At 41.1% G+C, this 19,403-nt stretch overlaps 1 protein-coding gene across 1 annotated transcript; it reads right to left on the minus strand.

Moving 5' to 3' along the window:
- Window positions 1-4,909: 4,909 nt before the first annotated feature.
- SLC30A10 (solute carrier family 30 member 10) lies at window positions 4,910-10,893 on the minus strand. Its single transcript, XM_074168892.1, has 4 exons — window positions 10,374-10,893; window positions 9,842-9,925; window positions 6,128-6,364; window positions 4,910-5,385 (listed from the first exon to the last, which is right to left on the minus strand). Exons 1-4 carry the CDS (start codon window positions 10,891-10,893, stop codon window positions 4,910-4,912), a joined length of 1,317 nt encoding a protein of 438 aa, XP_074024993.1.
- Window positions 10,894-19,403: the final 8,510 nt, after the last annotated feature.

Below are 19,403 nucleotides of genomic sequence, written 5' to 3' on the forward strand. Positions count from 1 at the left end.
CTGGAGTGACTTCTCTGGAGAGCTGATGGTAAGCATTACAGTTACAACCAACAGTTACTAACTCTTACCGGTTGTACATAAAAACCATCACAGCAATGCTGCCCAAGTGACCCTGGGATTTCTTTTCAAATAGACAAGGTCATTCTTGGATTAATAAATGTTAAAAACCATCACTTTAGGACGAGAAGAAAAAGATCTGGAGTGTGCGGTTTTAATACTGGCATTAACAAGCTCATACATTTACTCATACAAAGGTCTTAAAATTATCCAAACTGACAAAAGCTCCCTATTGTTAACATAAATCAAGCTCAGAACAACAGGTTTATTTAAAAATACACTTTATTTACAAGACATTCAAGCTTAATTTTGAAAAAATTTAACTGTACATAAAACTTTAAGTAATTTTTCACTAATAGGTAGTAAAACCACAGTGAGATTTTTCCATTCATTGATTCAATAATCATGGAAATTACATTTTGGCACATTATTTAAATCACATAATAAACAGAAAAACTGAAGGAAACTTTTAAGCAACACAACTCCATAAATGTAACAACTTTATACAGTGACATCCTCACACCAAGGTATCACTGTTCAAATAAAGTATTTAACATAGAAAGTGCTTCCACTGTACAGCAGAGTAAGTAGTAGGACCTATAGAAATCTTCATAGTGTTTGGATTATCTTTTCAGAAATGTCCTTCTTATCTGCTTTCCAATTAGTGATCTAAATTTCCTCTCAGGTGTTAAAGAATGACTAATGAACGCTAGTGATTTCATTATACCTTTTCAGGCTTAGAAACTAACTTTCTTTAAAAAGATGGTTCGGGCGGAGTGTTTATAAAGAATTTAAATATATATAAACATAGAAATTTATACCTCAGGGATGACTACTTAGACAACACTTCCACACAAATCACAGAACATAAAATAGTCCTTGGAGTAGCTCATATCAAGCCATCCATAGACCTTGGGCGATGAACTTCCCCTTGGAAAAATACAGATGCTGGTATATTCCCTTCAAAGTTCAGAAAAAAAAGGGAGCATTCAGGATGGCAAGCGTTATAATCAGGTAGGGGAGGGGGAAAGAATAGGAAGAACTAAACAAGGTCAAGAAGTGGTTTGCAGTATTAAAGTGTATCACATAGCTAAACCAGAAAGCAGATGACTTTCAATAAAGTGGAGTGCACTAATTAAACCAGTGCATAAAAGAGGTATTCTAAACTCTATTACAGGTACATCACCGTGACCAGAAGGCTAGCAAAACCATACTGCTTTTATTGAAGAGACAAAGAATAAGAAAAACATTGAGAGGAAAAAACCAAGGTTGCACCACAAGTCAAAACAAGTATCTCAAAGAACACAAGGAAAAGGAAGCCAACTGAAAACCTGGTAAAACCAAGACAATACTACTAAAAATACTAGCTACATCAGCTATTTTTCTTTACACAGGAGAGCAAAGGCAAGACCTGCCATAGAGAGTCACAGGAGAAGCGAAAATTAACTATCAAATTGACACTTTTGGTTAAAGAATAACACATGAAAAGGTGACAAAAAATTGAATTTGCTTTAAAGAAAGGCTCACAACTGATAAAGGCCAGTAAATTCCTTTTACTTTCAATGCCATGTTAATTTATTCCAGATTTCACTCTTGCTCCAAAACTACCTGCCAATGCTAGCAAATGTTTCATTGTCATACAGCTGGGTCACATGTATGACTGGTTATGGATCAGAGGGCCACATAAACTGGACAGTTGGTTGAAAATCACCTGTCTTTTAAGCATATTTCTTTTGCTACAGACAGTGATGGACAGATGGGGGCAACCACTGCAAAAGAAACTGAATGCCATAATGGTGCAATCAGAAGGGAGTCATTGAAGAGGACAGGGTTAGCACAATCAATCTGCAATCATCAGAAATTTTACATTACTGAATTGCAGGGAGAAAAAGCAACTAAGCTAAAGAGGCCAGAGAAGAGACTTTTAATGACAGTGCAGTATGTTACAAAACTGAATTTAGAACAAGTGCCCGTAGATAAGGGCAAATACTGAAATATACTGTATTTCAAAACAAAGTGAGTGTACTTCAAGAGAGTTAGAAGAGATATGCCAAGAACTGAAAGGAGATAAGCCAATACGAAACAGACACCGAGTGGAATGGTGTCTTCTACAGAAGTGGAGAGGGGCCACCCAGTAGAGCTTAGTTGTGCCCCACTTAAGACAGAGGAGAAAAACTTGTTGTTGCAGGACTCAAAGGAAGGCAAGGATACCGAGTCAGAAACCTTAGCTGGCTACCTTGAAAGCCCCTACACAGAAAATGAAGGTTCACTTCATCAATAATACAGCTCTGTTGGTTTTGCTTGCTTAAGTAATAAAGCAAATTTTAAATCTGCTTGTTTTCTAGACCTGAAGGTTTCTATAATCCCTGGTATTTTCTTATTTATCCACAGGCAACAATTACAGTACATTCAACCAGACAAGAAAAAAAAAAAAAGTAAAAAAGTTTAAGAATGTTACTTCATTGTATTTTCATGTTGCAACACTTTTAAAAACTTTAAAAAATAGATAAGCACAGTTTTAAGAGACACTGGAAGGATAAAGAAAAAGATGGTCCATTTTGTCAAATGCCCCAACGCTACACATACTAGTTTTCCCTAATTCCAGAGTAAACAATACTGCCATTCCATCTTTCAGCCATTTAATAAAATGTATATATAAAAAGATTACCTGATTTAAGACACAAATGCATAATTATGAAAGGGTGCTTGTTTTAGAGGATATCTGGTAAGCAAGTTCTCCCAGAGACTTTGTTCTTATTTTGGGAGTTTTCTGTTCCAGTTCTGAAAAAGCCTATAAATATATTTGTTATTTACATGTAAAACACCATCATAGATGAAAATAAGGACAAAGAGAACAGAAGAAAGGGCTGTATTACTTTATGCTACATGCTTTCAAAAGAGAGAGCAATTCTTACAATGTTTCCTGATTTACATTAATTCGTGCAATAACTGCCAAGATCCTGCTGCTTTCACCTCTGCTGCTGCCAACAGAATCAAACAGTCTGGAGGATCCAGTTTTCAATTAAACTAAGAGATAGTTTATTTATACAACAAACCTATGATGGAAGGCTATAAAATATATTCATTCGCCTGAGGATCTGATCAAAAAGGTAACTACATATCTAGAAACAGGCTATTTAGACTGCAATCGCTGCTTCAGTAAATACCACTTTCCAACCAGCAAAACAGCCTGCTGTGTGTTTTAATATTCATTGACTTAACATAATTGCCCTTATTAATAAGGAGTTGGCTGCTTTCAAGTCAGCCTTACAAGGAGGTCCTGGTATTTTCCGAACCCAAGCAGGAAATCAATTTTCCCTTTCTTTTAAGGTGTCACTGGTGTAAAGACACCACTATTTTACAAGAGGTGTCCCCATAAATAAATGAATAAAATAACCTGCCCAGGCCACACAGACCATTGAAAGACTGCTTTTGACAGCAAAATGTATTTGAAAGCTTCTGGATCTGGTCTGTATAGCCATTTAGGCTAAGCACTACACGCAGTGTGGATTGGACAGTGGGTTTCCACTCCCAAAAACTTGGAGAACAGACCTGATCTAAATCCAGCACTGGTGACAGGGCACATCATCTTGTTTTCCTTAGAGCACCCTTACGTGCTTTCAAAAAGAACACACAGAAAAGAGATAAAGGAACTGCTTCACTACATACACTTTGAAATACACCATTGGGCATGGGGAGAAGGGACAGGGCAGAGGGGAAGGCTTAGACCTTTAAAATAAATCAGCAAGAAATAATCAAGACTAAACAAGGAAAAATTGCTGGGTTTTTGTTGTGTTTCTTTTTTTTTTTTTTTTTTAAAGCTTCCTCTATGTGATAACACTGCATATAAAACTTTAAAGGGACTTTCTTAATACAATATTGAATTGTGTCTCAAGAATAGAACTGCAGAATTTTAACTGTTCATAATAAACATATTAGCTTATTTATTCAGCATGAATAATGACAGACACTCAGTGTTAAACATACTGCAACCACACTGCACAATGATGAATTAAGACCGTGACTATTATAACTTCCATTGTCAGAAGGAAAAAAAATAGTAAAAGAGACTGAGTTGTACAATCACAACAGTGAACAAGATAAAAGTTAACTGGATGACTGCCTGCATTTCCACTTGCTAGATTCAGTACAGACAACATTAATAAGTATTTCTTTGCTTTCATGACAAGAGATCTATTCTTTAGCATACTTATCTGTGATTAGGCTAGGACTCCAGTATTACTAGTAGAGAAGCAACATCAGCTTCTGCTCTGTCCCTAAATACAGGAGTCAGTCAAAAAAACAACGCAAGTCAAAATTCCTGAGTGCTTCCCTTCCCCCTTAGACACTTTTAATTTCATTCACAAACCCCACTGGCCAGAAGCACACATCACTGTTAAAAATGAATTGTCTATGCAAAAATGGGGTTTAAGGATCAGTAAAGCATCTCTACTGAAGTCTTTTATAAATATACAGTACTTCAGTCCCGTTCAGGAACAGCTCGCTTCAGCAGAAAAGGCCAGAGTTTCATTCCCAGTGCCACTGGCCGTTAACTGCAAGCATCAGTGCAGACAGCAATACACCTCGTCCACTCTAACAACAGAAATTCACACACAGTTTGGTAAGGAACTGGGTTAGGCTGTATCAGAAAAATCTTAGATGAATGCAACACCCTTCATGGAAATATTAATCCTTATTTCAGATACAAAGGTGTTTTAGGTGTGTTTTGGTTTACAGCTAAAGCACAGAAATCTTTTTGCCACGCCAACTTCAGCTACAGCCACTGAGGACCCCCTTCCCAGCCAGGATACGTTTGTTCTATGAAAACATTACACAGAGTAGAGGGAATTGCTTAAAGTCGTGTACTGCTCAACTGTGATTTGTCATCAGACATGCCACAATTTTTCACATTTTTAATGCCATCCTCTGCCTGTGGGTACTCGATAGGGATTTCAATATCACTTTTACTTGAACCATTGTCTTTATGCTGTGCAGAAAGGCACCTATTGTTTTTCTTAGTATGGCCATTAGTTTTAGCCAGAGGGTGCTCCCGCTGACTGCAACACAGCTGAGAGTCACAAGATTTTGAGATGCAGGGTGAGCTGCACAGTAGCTGGGAGGTCTTGTGGTCAACGTACTCAGGCTGGATAGTCACAGAATGGATCCCTGCTTCGTGGAAAACCTTCCGTATTTTATAAGCAGCATCTTGGTAATCAGTAGGGTTTTGGCACTTGATATGAAGAGTAGCAATATTCTTTCCACCTGCAAGCTCCCAAACGTGTACCTCATGAAGGCTGCTAACCCCTGGTACATGAGCTAGTCTGTCAGCTGGAAGACACAAGAGAAAGATATTAGAGACTTTGGTGTACTGGCTAATTACTAAATTTCCCACTAAGAGCCCTATCCAAAAGCAGTAGTCTCCAAACTACCTTTTTAAAAGAGCTGTACTTTATAAAGTACAGCTTTATAAATAAACTTCGGTTCAGCCTTCAGATGGCCACATGAGCAGAGCACCCTTCCTTTTGCGTTCAGCCCATCCCTCAGACTTCCTAACGGCCATTTACCAGCCATTCACAAAAACAACATTATAGCAGCACTTCCTTGGCCAAGACCCACATCTTCGGGTTTCTTTAGCCCTGAGCATGGCAAAATTCCAGAAATAACCAGTGCTACCCCACAATTAACTACTGTGGACAATGCCAAGAGCTACAAAAGTAACCAAACTTAATGGAAATTTCTAAGCTGTTTTGGAAGAAGCCACTGCATGGTTCAGAAATATTGTAATTCAGTGTTGTTTCTGTCACAAGCACCCTGCACAAAGCATTAACAGCTCAAGACCTGGTATTTTTGATGTATTGTTGGAGTACCACATTCTCAAAATGCATGCTTTAACTAATCCATAGAGATTTGAGTCATGTTGCTAGGACACAGGCATGTGACTATTTCTCACGGTTCTTGAGAATTTAGAGCTATTATGAGTAAAAAATCCAAACATGTCATTTCAGAAGTAACATATGCATTGAAATATATCATTAACATTAATAGCATTTCAACAACAAATCAGACTTACTCAGTTGTTGCATATTAACACCTTTGGGAACCATCTGCAACAAAATAGTTGAGGTCTCCTTGATAAGTGGGAATGCAGAAGACAAGATGATGAACACCATAATTACTGTCAGGCTTGGATCAATGTAGCACTGCCAATTACATGGAGCATTCTCCAGAGGAAGTACATGGAAGATCGTAGCAGCAACTACCACAACCACAGATCCAAGTGCATCTCCCATAACGTGCAAAAGAACACCTGAAACAAATGGCACAATTTCCATTAGTGAGTTGCTGTTGTCAGGTTGGTTGGTTGTTTGGGGAGGGAGAAGAGGAGAGTAAACCTGCATTTTTCAAGTCTACTTGACATGAAAAATGCAATATTCCAAGCACTAACATCATAACCAAAGTTTTCAATAACAGCTTTCAGAACAAAACAGCAAGGGAAATACCAACTCTGAACCACAGCTGTTAAGTGGGATGCATTATTAAACATGTAGGGTATGCTAGCAACTGCAGTCCAACTGCAATGCCATGGCAACATAAAATGTGTTTGCTTAAATGCCTGCGGATTATTAAGAGAATCTGGCACATTATATCTCAATACTCAATTAAAAATTGATGACTAAATCTATCCATTTTACCGTGGAAGCTAAGAGAGCCACAGACCACCCCCAGTAACAGTTATTCTCCTCCATCAGCATCTATGACGCTGTTGAAATCTGAAAAATTAACTAAGTGAAATATAAGCCCGTTCCTATGGCTTCAAACATCCCCAAACTCCAATTTCTGGATCAAGCTTGCTTACTAGTCATATTAAACTTTGTCCTACCAACACTACTAGCCCTCAGGTCCCCAAAACATCAGCATCTGGTCTGAGTTAGTCACATGGATGCCACAGTCTAATATGTGCCTGGACAGCTCTAAATTGAGAGGAATGCTGGGTACATGTATACATGTTTTTACACAAAAGGTAAAGACACCAAACAGGCTCTAGTAACAGCACATTTTAGCTGCCCTTTCAACTACAATGACCAAAGTGGTCTTCTTGCTATAACATTACAATAATCAAAGAACTCCCTTTTTTTTTTTTTTTTTTTTTTTGACAGCTTTACATAATCTTCCCTTTTCCTGCCATTGCTCAAATGCACTCCAGTTTTGTCAGTCCACTGTTCAGGCTCAGATTTCATTCCAACCCATGTCTAATTCATAACATCTCTAAATTTATGAAGTTTATTTCCTTGTCAATACTTTTTATTCAGAGCCTGTGAGAGAATAAAATGGACCATCTCCTTTTAACATCCCTATGACAAGCACTTTCAAGAGCTTCACTCCCATTTTACCACATCCTCTGGGATGGAGAAGCTGTAAAAGGCTCTGAAACTCATTAACAACACAGCAAAGACTTTTGACTCTTTGGTGATGATGGATGCTGTATTAGACCTAGAGCCATGCCTGTGCTGCTGTTTCTTGCCAGCTCTTTGCATGAAGATTGATCTTCAGTGTGAGAAATGAAGGAAATAACCACTGGAGTTCCTCCGAATCACTTGGGTCAGATAAGAAAGTACAAACTTCCAGCGAGCACAGCTCTTTCTGCTGGAGTCAGGCATGTTCTGCCCCATTTGGCAGTCTCCCACAGGCCTTTACTCCTCCTAACAGTGTTGCAGTGTTTCCTTTTCATTTACAAATAATCCCAATTCAACATGGGCTATCAGCTATTGCACAAACAAGAAGGACAGGCAGGATGCAATTGCCAAAGCAACTAACTAGAGAGCACAGCTTAAAAAGAACAGGAAAATGTTTCAGAAAGTCTTCTTTTGAATTAAGAAAAAAAAGAAAGCATGTCAGAATTATGATAAATTATGAATTGAGAATACGGAAGTTGGAAAATGCTTATTTTACATTATTAACATGGTTACTGTGTACATCTTGGTTACACATCACATAATGAGGACCTAGACAGAAATGAACCCATTTCTCTATACACCCCCTAAAGCTATGGTTATAAAATAGAAACAAAAATAAATTTTTAGTAAAGTCAGTATGGTAAGACCATAGGTATCACATAATTTCCGACAGCTTGTGTCGGAACTACTCTGTATATGCTCAAGAAGTAAAAAGGATAATTTTACATTACAGTAATTAACTCGGGCAGAATGACTGGATTGCTGTTCCTACCACTTCTAAAAATCGAGGAACCAATTCCTCTGCCAATCCTTTTATGTCCAGCTATGTTTTTCAGGGAGGCTCCAATTCTATAATGTACAGAAATTTTTTGTCAAGTGACTATGAAGTAAATATAGCCATATAATTGACTGACCGCAGCAAAGAAAAAACACTGATTTTGAATCGGAATTTTAAAGCCATGTATCTGTAACACTGGCTGAAGAAGCAAGGAATATTTGTAAGAACAATAAAAATAGATTTTGCAAAGATGACAGATTAAAGCAAAAGTAGCACATAGAGAAAAAGTCTCTTTTTAAAAATTAAAGATGACAGGTATCTTAAAATAACTGATACAAAACTCCTTATCCTTCAGACATATTTGAAAGTTTCATTCGGCTTAAGCATTGTCATTCAGGCAAGTAAGGCTTTCCCTAAAAAATACTCATCGGTTTCTTACCCTTCTCTCCTCCATTCCTGAAAGTGACAGTTTGCTTTTCCTGCTCCAGTAATCTTACCACTATAATGCCATAATATCCAGTGACATCCCTTTACAGACATTCAGGAAAGTGTTGTAGCTCTGGTACATGGTTTGATTTCCAAAGTGTCTTCCCTGACAGACACATTTGTCCAAGTCTGAAAACACTTTTGAAAGACAGGCAGACAGACACACACCAAAAAAACCCCAGGTGCCTGACTGCCATGTCAACCTCTTTAAGCTGAACTCATGTGATGCCAACAGACACAACTTTGGAGGAATACCAGGTGCTGATAGGTGGCCATAAGAAGCCTGAAACTACCATCCCATTTCAGGTTTCTGATAGCCCTTTCCTTGAGGGACAAACTCAGTGTTTAATATACTGATAGATATCTGCTTTTGGCTCTGCTCAGAATAGGTATGTAAAGGTGTATGCATATAAACACCTACACAGAGAGGGAAAAAGACACTTGGATAATTTATTTCACTCTGCAGATACGCAGTGACCTGCCGAACTACAACGTAATAAGGGCTGATACTGTCACAGACTCTCTCAGGGGCAGGTTCACAGTTCAAGGACCTGGTAAAACACTGTGCTGAAGCACCAGTTTCAGCACCTTTTTCCTCGTGCTGACTACAAAACATGGTTAACCTTGGGATTTAAAGAAGTTCTGCTTTCTGCCCAAAAGCATTTTAAAGTTGAAAACTGCTCCACTGCTACAGCAGTGACACTTAAAGAAGCGCCTCATAGACAGATACCAGATTTACCTTCCTATAAGGCCTTTAAGCGACCTGAGCTTAGTGCAAGAGGCTTTGTCTCCTTGCCAAAAAGTTCAGCTGCACTCTTCTAAAGAATTACAATCAAAATGTAAACACACTTGGAGCCAAAGTAGCATCACACTATTTTGTTATCATCTATGCTATTTCATACAACCAAAACCTTTCTGCTAAAGATAACTGGGTCCATATACACAGAAAAGTCCTGCGCTTTTGTTCTATTTCTTACTGATATTTGAGGGGAAAAAAAAATCTGAAATGGAAACCAGAAAGCGTTTAAAGTCAATATAGTATTAGCAGTATACTCCCATGCTGTACCTCTGATGTTCAAGGCTTCAGACTTCCTCTCTTTTTTCTTCTCAGGCCCCTCTCCAGGGCTTTTTTGGTCATTTGGTGCATCACCTGCATTCAAAGAAGAAACGCTGTGTTGTGTATAAGTTCTACAAACAGAAAAAACATCATCCTTCTCAAAACCAACTTATTTCAAAGATTACAAGAAAAAAACAAAAAACAAAAACATAAACAAAACAAGCCAAAATATTTGCCAAGCAGCTCTCTGAGCAACGCCTCCCTCCCCAGTCCCGAGGGGACGCCCAGTAGCCCGGTGTGAAGTACATGGTGAAAGACACAGTGGGTGTCCAAGTGAGCTTAGCAAAATTCCCCAGGGCCCACAGGGGGGTTTGGGGCTCCAAAAGGGCCCAGAGGATGGCTCTGGCAGCTTGGCAAGTGCCAAGAGCGACCAGGAGGGAGAGCGGGGACGGGGAGGGATGGGGCAGGGTGTGAGGGGCAGGGAGAGGTGATGGACAGGAGGATGGCGAGGTGAGGCAGCAAGGATGCAGCCGAAAGGCACCTGCTTCATCCGTCTGCCCCGTCGGGGCACTGCCAGGTATGGCCGGCAGCATGGCAGCAGCAGGCAACGGGGCAGGTGGCCGACGACGACGGCGGCGGCAGCAGGCCCCCCAGTCCTGGAAGACGAGGAGCCCCACGAGGTTGACGGCGAGGCCGAGGCTGCCGACGATGAGCACCAGCTGGGCATCATCGATGGGCTCAGGCCGGGCCAGGCGGAGGATGGCCTCCACGAAGATGGTGAAACAGAGGGCAGTGAGGAAGACGGCATTGCTGAGGGCCCCCACCGCCTCGGCGCGGCTGTAGCCGTAGGTGGCGCGGGGGCCCCGGCGGCTCCGGCGGGCGATGCGCCCCGTGGAGAGGCCCACGCAGAGGGAGATGAGGTCCGAGAGCATGTTGAAGGAGTCGGACACCAGCGCGATGGAGTTGCCCAGGTAGCCCGACACCAGCTCGGCCACGAAGAAGCCGACGGTGAGCACCAGCATGAAGATGAGGCGGCACGTCTTCCCCGAGTACCGCCCCATGGCGGCGGCGGCGGCGGCGACGGCGACAGCGGCCGGTCCCACCGGCGCCTCTCTCCCTGCTAGCCCCAGCCGCCCCGCAGCCAGCGCCGCCGCCGGCCCGCAACAAGTGCGGCCTCCCCGGCCCTTAACGCCGCCGCCCGCCCCGCCGCGCCGCGTCGCGCCGGGCCCCGCCCGCAGCCCTGCCCCGCGGGGAAGGCATTGCCCGCACACACACCCCCCCGCCGGCACCGGCACCGCCGCTGTCACCGCCGCCACCGACACTGACACCCCCCCGCCCCGCCGCTGCGGAGCGCCCCCCCCGGGGCTCACGGGTGGTTAGGAAAGACCGCGGCTTTGTAGGAAATGAATAAAATAGGTAATAAATAGGAAATAAAAGGGGAGTGGGGAGGCGCGGAGCTGGCAGGCCGGATGGAAAGGGGCCCGCTCGGGGGGGGGCGCAGAGCCCCCCCAGACAACACCAAAAGGCCCCCGAGGCAGCAGATACCTCTGCGCTACCCAAATCCGGGGAAGTTTCGGTGCCGGATCCCATAATTGTACTCTTTTGGTGCTTGATTGATGGCATAAGGGCGAAATCGAAGGATAGGGTGCCATCTACTGCACCAGGTCATCTCCTGCAGCTGGCCTTTAAAAAGGTGTCTCAAAGCAGGGTGCATGAATCTGTCGTCAGCCTATGAGAAAAATATTCATGCTTTTTTTCTTTTACCCTACAGAATAGGTACAGAAGCATAACAAATGACTAAACCTCTGTCTTGCTTCTGTAGATTTTGTTGTTGTTGTTATGACAGTTCTTGAGAGAGTGATGCCTCTGCATGCAAATGGAAAAAAGACGGAGCCGGACTACTAATACAACATTTTGGGATGATGAGAGCCACTGGATAATCAAGAGGGGTGCCAGGAAATTAAGCCGTTTTCAACTCGGGGGATTGTCAAAAACAACGGCTAATGTCACTAGATTTTCAGTGACCCCAGTCTGGACTTGGGATCGATCATCATAAAATTCTTTTTCATGTTTGACTTCAGAAGTAGGTAAAAAAGAAAATCAGAACTGGGCCCAAGAATAATAAACTTAAAGAAAATAATGTCCTTAAAATCATATCCCACGAGAGTCTGGAGTGTCTCAATTATGCAAGAGGCACACCATTGCTGCAGGTACTGCTTCAGCAGCTACAATTCACACTGAAGTGCCACATCATACATGTCACCACACTTGACAAAGCATACGTTGCTAACAGATAATACACCAGCATGGCCAGGGAACACTAGCCAGTCCCTCCTAGCAAAGATGGTGCTCTCTACAACCAGAAATTCATTAAAAGCCTCGGGAATTTCCTCTTTATTCTAACTCTGAGGGAATTTCATTGTTAACCGCTGGTAATTGAGTTTGATCCCTTTCTTGAATACATCTTCTAAATGAGGCCTCTCAATTCCACCTAAATTCTTTGTAAAAAACCAAAGCCTTTCTTGCTTATAACCCTAAACCTCTGGAGTAGACTTAGGTAGCCATTCAGGGAACATTCTCCTGTATATCTGCAAGAATTAACGCACAGAACTCCCAATTAACTGGTGATTCTTGTGCATGTCCTTTACACATTCAACGCCCGAGCAATGAAAGTACCCTGCAATATTCAAATTAACAAATGCATAAAAATAAATGTATTGAAAAGAATCTTACCATAAAGATAAACACAATAATGAGAGCAGATAGCATAATTTACATCAACACAAATTTCAGCTCTATCATGACATCTACCAACATGAGAGATTTTAAACAGTTGTGCAAAATAAAAAAAGTGTGACATAAGTAGAACAAAAAGAAGAAAAATACATGAGAGCTATAGGAAGTTAAATAAGCTGTTACATATAAACTTTAAAATGACAGACTGTATCTTCTTTACTATAATTAATGATAGAAAATTCTGCCTCTGGGACTTCACTTACAAGCAAAAAATAATTTACTGGAGCCCAGCTCATTGTAACTGTGTGGGACTGAAAAGAATTTCCAGTTGTTCTTATTTTAGGAAGACGTATAATACAGTAACTGGAACATCACTAATCCTCCTGCTCAAAATATACATTCATTCTCTTTGAAAAAAAATAACGTGTCATAGCCCTGAACTCACTTCAAAAACATAAAAATATCACTGTTATGTTGAAGAGATAGTGCTAAAAATATTATTTTCAGCAAATAAGGCTGTGACTAAGTCCTCTGACATGGAGCACAATTACAGATGACTCACTGAAGGAGTCAGAAGCAATACACGTTCAGAGCCTCAGCTCTGAAACTGTCGGCTGATCCATGATTCTTCCTCCTTCTGCCTGTCAAGCTCACGCATCTCCATCTGCTTCTCACGATACAGCATCAGTCTGAGTGCCACACAGACACAGGAACAGAGCAATTCTGTGCCGGGTTAGACCAGAAGTCCATCTCTGAGTTATTTCCAGTTCTCATCTACATCATCTGGAGGTAAGGGAACCAAACCTGCACAGTCTTCAGAGCACAGGTCAGCCACAGATTCATACAGAGGCACAGCAAAGCTTCCAACTATCCCTTTTACTCCTTTCTCAGTGCCAATTCACTTTGCCTTCTGAGCTTTTGGCAAATGTTTTTATGGAACTCATCTCCTTTTTTCTGTTTCTCTTCTTCTGACCTTTTATCCATGCAAGGACTTTTCCCTTTGCTCTATGGCTGCTTACAAAGCCGCTTGGAAATCTAAGCTTTCACTCGCCCCATTACACATACAGGCTTCCCTGGCCCTCTTCATCCAGGTACCACTACCACTTCAAGACAAACGACTCCTTAAAACTGTCATCTGAACAAAGCTGCATCAATCATTCTTGTTCAGTAAGTGGTCACTTCCAATAACAAGAATAATTAACGTAGCTCACTCTTCAGAATAAAGTCTGTGTTATCCTTGTAGCCCTTTTGCACTTCGATCCTTCCACACAGACCAAAAGAAAGACTTGATCTTGCACACATGAGGCACCAACCCCATTAGCAGGGTTTTGACTCGGGCTCTTCCTCCCTTGTGGACACGACCGTTCTGCTTGCACGGATTCACTTGCAGCATCAGAAAGTTTGATCTCGGATCCTTTTGGAAAAGAACTGTGTTTCTGATTGCTTTGCAGCATGCTTAGTATCCTTGCGTGTTTTACACCGACTGCAGACATTCAACAATATAATGTTACAGTTCCGCTTACTTATCCAGCACTGAGATTGCCTGAATAAGCTACATACTGTTAAACCAAACAATCAACCTAAATTATCTCCAGGCCCTCTAACTATGCTGAGTTGAACAAGTCACTCATAAGAGGTTCAGAAAAAGTTGTCCAACACCTTAGTTTTCTGAATTATTTGCCAACTTTAGTTGCAGCTACAATACTTCTAGAAAAGCTGTTACCACAGTTTCCTCATTCTACTCAGGCACAGGAATTGGTAAAATTCTTACCAATTGGTAACATTATTGCAAACAAGACAACTTTCCTTCTGAACCCCAAAGATGGAAAGCACGCCTGTAAGCTTCAAGATTTCTGTGCACCAAGTTTTTAAAGTTCTCTACACACCAATTTTTAACACTTACCCATTGGCAGCCAGACCCTCTTGCCAACAGGCTATCCCCACCTGTGGCCATAAGAGGATGCTGAGGTACCAGTAAGGGCGGGGTAAGTATACGTGATACTTCCCCCGAACACCCTTCAATCTTTCAAGTATTTTCATCTCAAGTGAGTTTCCAAGCTAGATAGCTGTATTTAGTAGCCCTCAATTAATTTCTCTTCCACCTACTAGTCCAGCCTTTCACTCACTGATGTAGATTTCAACATTGCTTGGCAACAAAGTCCACACATCTTCTACCCATGCTGTGAAGAACCACCTAATCCTCCTTATTTTGAACCTGGATCCTTCTAGTTTCATTCCATATACCCTCGTTCTTGTATCAGAGAGCAGATCAAACAGTCAATGACTACTGACCTTCCCTATGCCACTCTTGGTGTTGCAGGCTTCTGTCACACCCTCTTCAAGTTCCTCATTTTCAAGGTGATGGGTTAAAATCTACTCCGTTGTTCCTTGCAGAGGAAGCTATTACCAGCCTTTGAACACAGGATATCTTTCTATTATTATGAAATATGGCAACAGTAACAATGTAATTTTCTTCCACTGCTGAATGAAGAATTAAAATAAGGTCACTCATAGCCTTTTGGTGCTATAGAATTTGGATAGTAAAAAAAAAAAAATAGTGAAATTAAAGAACTAATTATGAACACTATAATTAAGAGAGATCACTCTTCATCCTGCTTATCAAAGTCCTGGAAGAGATTACTTTTTAAACCATCATAAAAATTATTTACAAAGGGTATTTCAGGAGTGACCTGGAGGAAACTAGAGAATGAAGAAAACAAATGTCCTCCCACACATCACTGTTAGTGATAAAGGAATCATGCCTCTTTAAGACTGTGGGGAGAAAAGTATTACATTTGCGCTAAAAAGCTGGGGCTGACTCTAGGTGCATTACATTTAAAGGCAGCATCCCTAGCTGTAAGAGCCTGAAATGCAATGGGTGGGTGAGAGTGGACCTTCAGGCTTCATTCCAACAAGATCCGGTGACAGCCTTGAAGGCTCTTGTGAAGCTTGTGTAGCTATGCTTCTTTAAATTAGAAATACTGGACCAAATTCATAGCAAACGTAAATCAAAACAATCACAGAATCACAGAATATTTTTGGTTGGATGGGACCTTTGAGATCATCGAGTCCGACCAACAAAAAAAAAAAAATAACCAAACAAAAAAAAACCCACACCCAAAAAATCCCAGAACACCAACACCAAAACCAAACCAAACCAAACGCCCACAACCACACCCCACCCCACCCACAGACAGACACAAACCAACAGTCTCGGGCACTAGAGCATGCCCTGAGGTGCCATGTCTACATGTTCCTTAAATACCTCCAGGGATGGCGACTCCACCACCTCCCTGGGCAGGCTGTTCCAGTGCCTGACCACTCTCTCAGTAAAGTAATTCTTCCTAAGAATTACTTTGTCTTAAATTGTCTTAAGACTTTGTCTTAAATTTGTCTTTAATTACTTTGTACTTAAAAGTACTTTGTACTTAAATGTGGTCAGCTTTTTCCACAGATAAATTTGACCACAAAATGAATCACAAAATAAACACCAACTATCCGACCTCGTTGTGGAAGGTGGTTAGTACGAGACTATTCTGTTTGCAGGTGTTTTGTTCCTAGTTATTTTCTCATTTTATTTCTATCTCCCTCTAATCCTGCTCACAGCCATACCTGCAAGAGGAAGATGTGGGTCTCTTGGCATATGCTGAAGGGCAGGAGGGCTGAGAAATCAGTTTGTTAGGTCTGCTTCAATCCAGGGAGCAGAAGCCAAAAAGTTACCCCTTCAGCAAGAGTTCAGTAGTCCACATGAAAGTTTTATCAGTGTCCTTGGCAGAGTACAGAGGTGAATGTGTTTGGCTTTTTTAATCACAGCTGAGACTCTTCACAACAGTCTTGGAACTGTCCCAGGGAGGGGAGAGACCATGGGGTGGCCAGACACGGAGAATGGATTTTTTGTGCCCTTCTAAAAAGAGCTTGAATACACTGGAATGTCACTCTGGAATGATAAACCTGTGGGATTATTAAAAAAATTCCTAGCCTGGAATGTCTTCTTTTTGTTAGTTTTTCTTTTTTTTTCTATTTTAAGATGGTTGTTCGGCTTGTTAATTACAAACCTCCATTCCCTGCTCTTATTATCTAGCATAAAGAAACCTTTTATATACTTTAAGGCATATCCAGTCAGTATCTGTGCTAGCATCTGGATAGTGCTGCCCTGAATATTTCAAGTACTTGAAAATTCACTTTTTTAAAAGTGTAGTTCTGTTGAGTTTCCCATATAAATGTATGCCTGTGTATATATATATGTCCATATAGCATTTTCCTACCAGGAAAGCGTGTTGCAAAGAACATGAAGAGGAGGAAGCCAGACACTAATTTCATCATTGTGAATTACATTGAGTCCCGCTGCAAAAACTTCATTTTCTATCCCAGCAGCATTTCTAGACTGGAGCTGATACCAAACCTGCGCCTGTGGCAAACTCTCTGGTTCTGCAGAGAGTCGAAACAGTTGCAGTTAACGTACATAACATGTCAGCTTTAAAAAAAAAAAAAAAAAAAAAAAAAAAAAAACATTGTATTGAAACTGTTTATGACTTTGAACTCAGTTATCTTACAGTTCTTTTATTTCCTTACAGCTCACCCCAGATACTGTCATGTAACTTACCCAGTCTGTCTGTGCCTTTACTATGAAAGCGGTTCAAGGTTGAGAGTGAATGCAGTCACCCAAAGTTCAGTGGTACTCGCGCTGTTGGAATCTGAGTTCAGAAGTTTTGATCTTACCTTTATGCTGTTGCATAAACCTTTTGGGGATGCTTTGCTGGCTTTACTTAGAGGCTTAAAATTTTCATTCTGCACTTTCCGTTCTGGCCAAAAAGTAGCCCCAAAACATTTCCTTTTACTTGTTTTGATACAGAATTTTCTCCTTGAAAACAACTGTAGAAAGTAAAATATTTCTCCCTTAGATTATCTTCTGAGGTTTCTTTTAAGAGAACGAAGCATTCGAAACAGATCTGAAGATAATTTAGTGAAGCGTGTTGCTAAATAAACTTCAGTCTCTTCTTATCTGTCTTGTCTTTCTTAAAGACTTTGGATTAGAGCTAATATAAGTTAACATAGATCTGGTTACCTTTAGGGTAGCTGCTCAGAAAAGCTTTGGGAGAATTTGGTGAGGATTATTTTGTACACTATTAAACCAAAGAAGACCTTCAGAAAAGATACGTGTTCAGTCTTAGGTACCTGACAAACACTTTAAATTACTATGAGAGTTTCTCTTGGCATTTTTATTCTGGTTGAGAGGACTACATCTAGCAATGCTGTAGAAATCAAAGCCAGAAGATCTAAATATTTGGTTAGAGTAGGCTTTGGTTACCTGCATGCCAACACACTAACACCTCTGGTATTTATGGAAATAAATGCATGAAGCATATGTCCCTTCGTTTATACATACTGTGCTGGCAAGCGTTTAGGAGTTGGATGCCACAGTGCACTACACAGGCAGCATAAGTCCGTGAGGATGAAGATGTGGTGTGTGAATGAAGCAACTGTCTGTTGGTAAACAATGGTGCTGTGCATTTGACAATAACCTGTCTATGAATGCAGCCAGGGTATGAGTTGGCATGAAGTGTTTGCTGAAGGGTTGGTGCTTTTGGGGAAAACTAGTATCAACCTGGTGAAGATACACCCAAAAAAGAGGGTTCCTTCCCATTCCTTAAAAAGGTCCCAAAACCAGTGGCCTGGCTTAGTCTGGCACCCTTTCAGCAGAAACCTGTTCAGACCACGGAACTTGTTTTTGCCTTCTTAAATGCAGGTGAGTTAAGTGGTCATAATATTCTTCACAGTGACAGCCTAAGAAAGTGAAATCCTCTGTTCTGGCTCTCTAATCCCCAGAGCTCTTTGTCTCCTGCAGTATAGATTGTTGGGTCTGATGAGTCAGAGAGCGCTGCTAAAAATATAATTGCTTTTCAGTATCTGCACACTTTTGTTCACCAGGTCTCCACTGGAAAGATCTATGGCACTAAGATACAGGTCAAGCTGCCACTTATCCACTTATTTTGGCCTATAAACATTCTCACTTCCCCTGGGATCTGTATGTTTGCAACTACAGATATGAAAATTGAGTTTAGATTATAGACCCTTCCCAAAATCTCCCAGCCAGTTAAAACTAATGCCTCTCTGCCGCTCGCTTCATTCACACACGTATACCCCCAACTCTCTCCTATTTACAAAAGCCTGGAAAAAAAGATACGCCTCGCAGCAAGCCTCAGAATAAACGAAGTCATTCTGCATAAGGTCCAGGAAGAGAAAGGAGGTATGTTTTCCACTTATGTGACTGCTAGCTTACATGCCACGTCTTATCCGAGAGGCAGGCTCCTGGTACACAGTGAGATAGGAAAATCAAGATCCAACAGTGCTATTACATAAAAAGCTCACACACGCCTGCTAAATTGCACCTACCAGAACACAAAATCAAGCCACTTGCCTGCTAACGCAGAACGTGTTTTATTTAATGTCGTGAACTGTGGGAAGACGATGAGGTGTCCCATGAGAAGATTAGGGCTGTTTCTCTCTGCCCCAGACATTTTATGGGTGGCTCAATATCAGACAGGTTAGCCTGGGTGACATCTTCATTTCCTATTTCCCCGCTTCCTCCCCATACAGACAACAAGACAACAGGACAAATGTTTTTTCCATGTTAAATCTTTATTCATTTTCTCAAGACAAACAGCAGAGAATTACTGTAATCAGACTAGCGTGGTGCTTTTCAAACTGTGGTTCCCTAACAGTTTAAAACTGTGTATATAAATTAGTAGAAGAGACAACTACACTGAGCTGCACAAACAGAAATAAGTTGATCTTTGTGTGCAGTAAAACAGGCTTCTGTATTTTTATGACTGAC

Source organism: Numenius arquata, chromosome 2, assembly GCF_964106895.1.
Source record: "Numenius arquata chromosome 2, bNumArq3.hap1.1, whole genome shotgun sequence".
Lineage (NCBI taxonomy): Eukaryota > Metazoa > Chordata > Aves > Charadriiformes > Scolopacidae > Numenius > Numenius arquata.

Bases quoted from the DNA above. Each gene is read 5' to 3' on its own strand.
- SLC30A10 (XM_074168892.1), bottom strand. From the start codon at position 10,893: ATGGGGCGGTACTCGGGGAAGACGTGCCGCCTCATCTTCATGCTGGTG. The intron at 9,926-10,373 runs GTGCCTTTCGGC...CTTTGAATGCAG, and splicing joins GGGGCAGACGGATGAAGCAG to GTGATGCACCAAATGACCAA. The intron at 6,365-9,841 runs GTACAGCATGGG...CATTTGTTTCAG, and splicing joins TGAAGCCTTGAACATCAGAG to GTGTTCTTTTGCACGTTATG.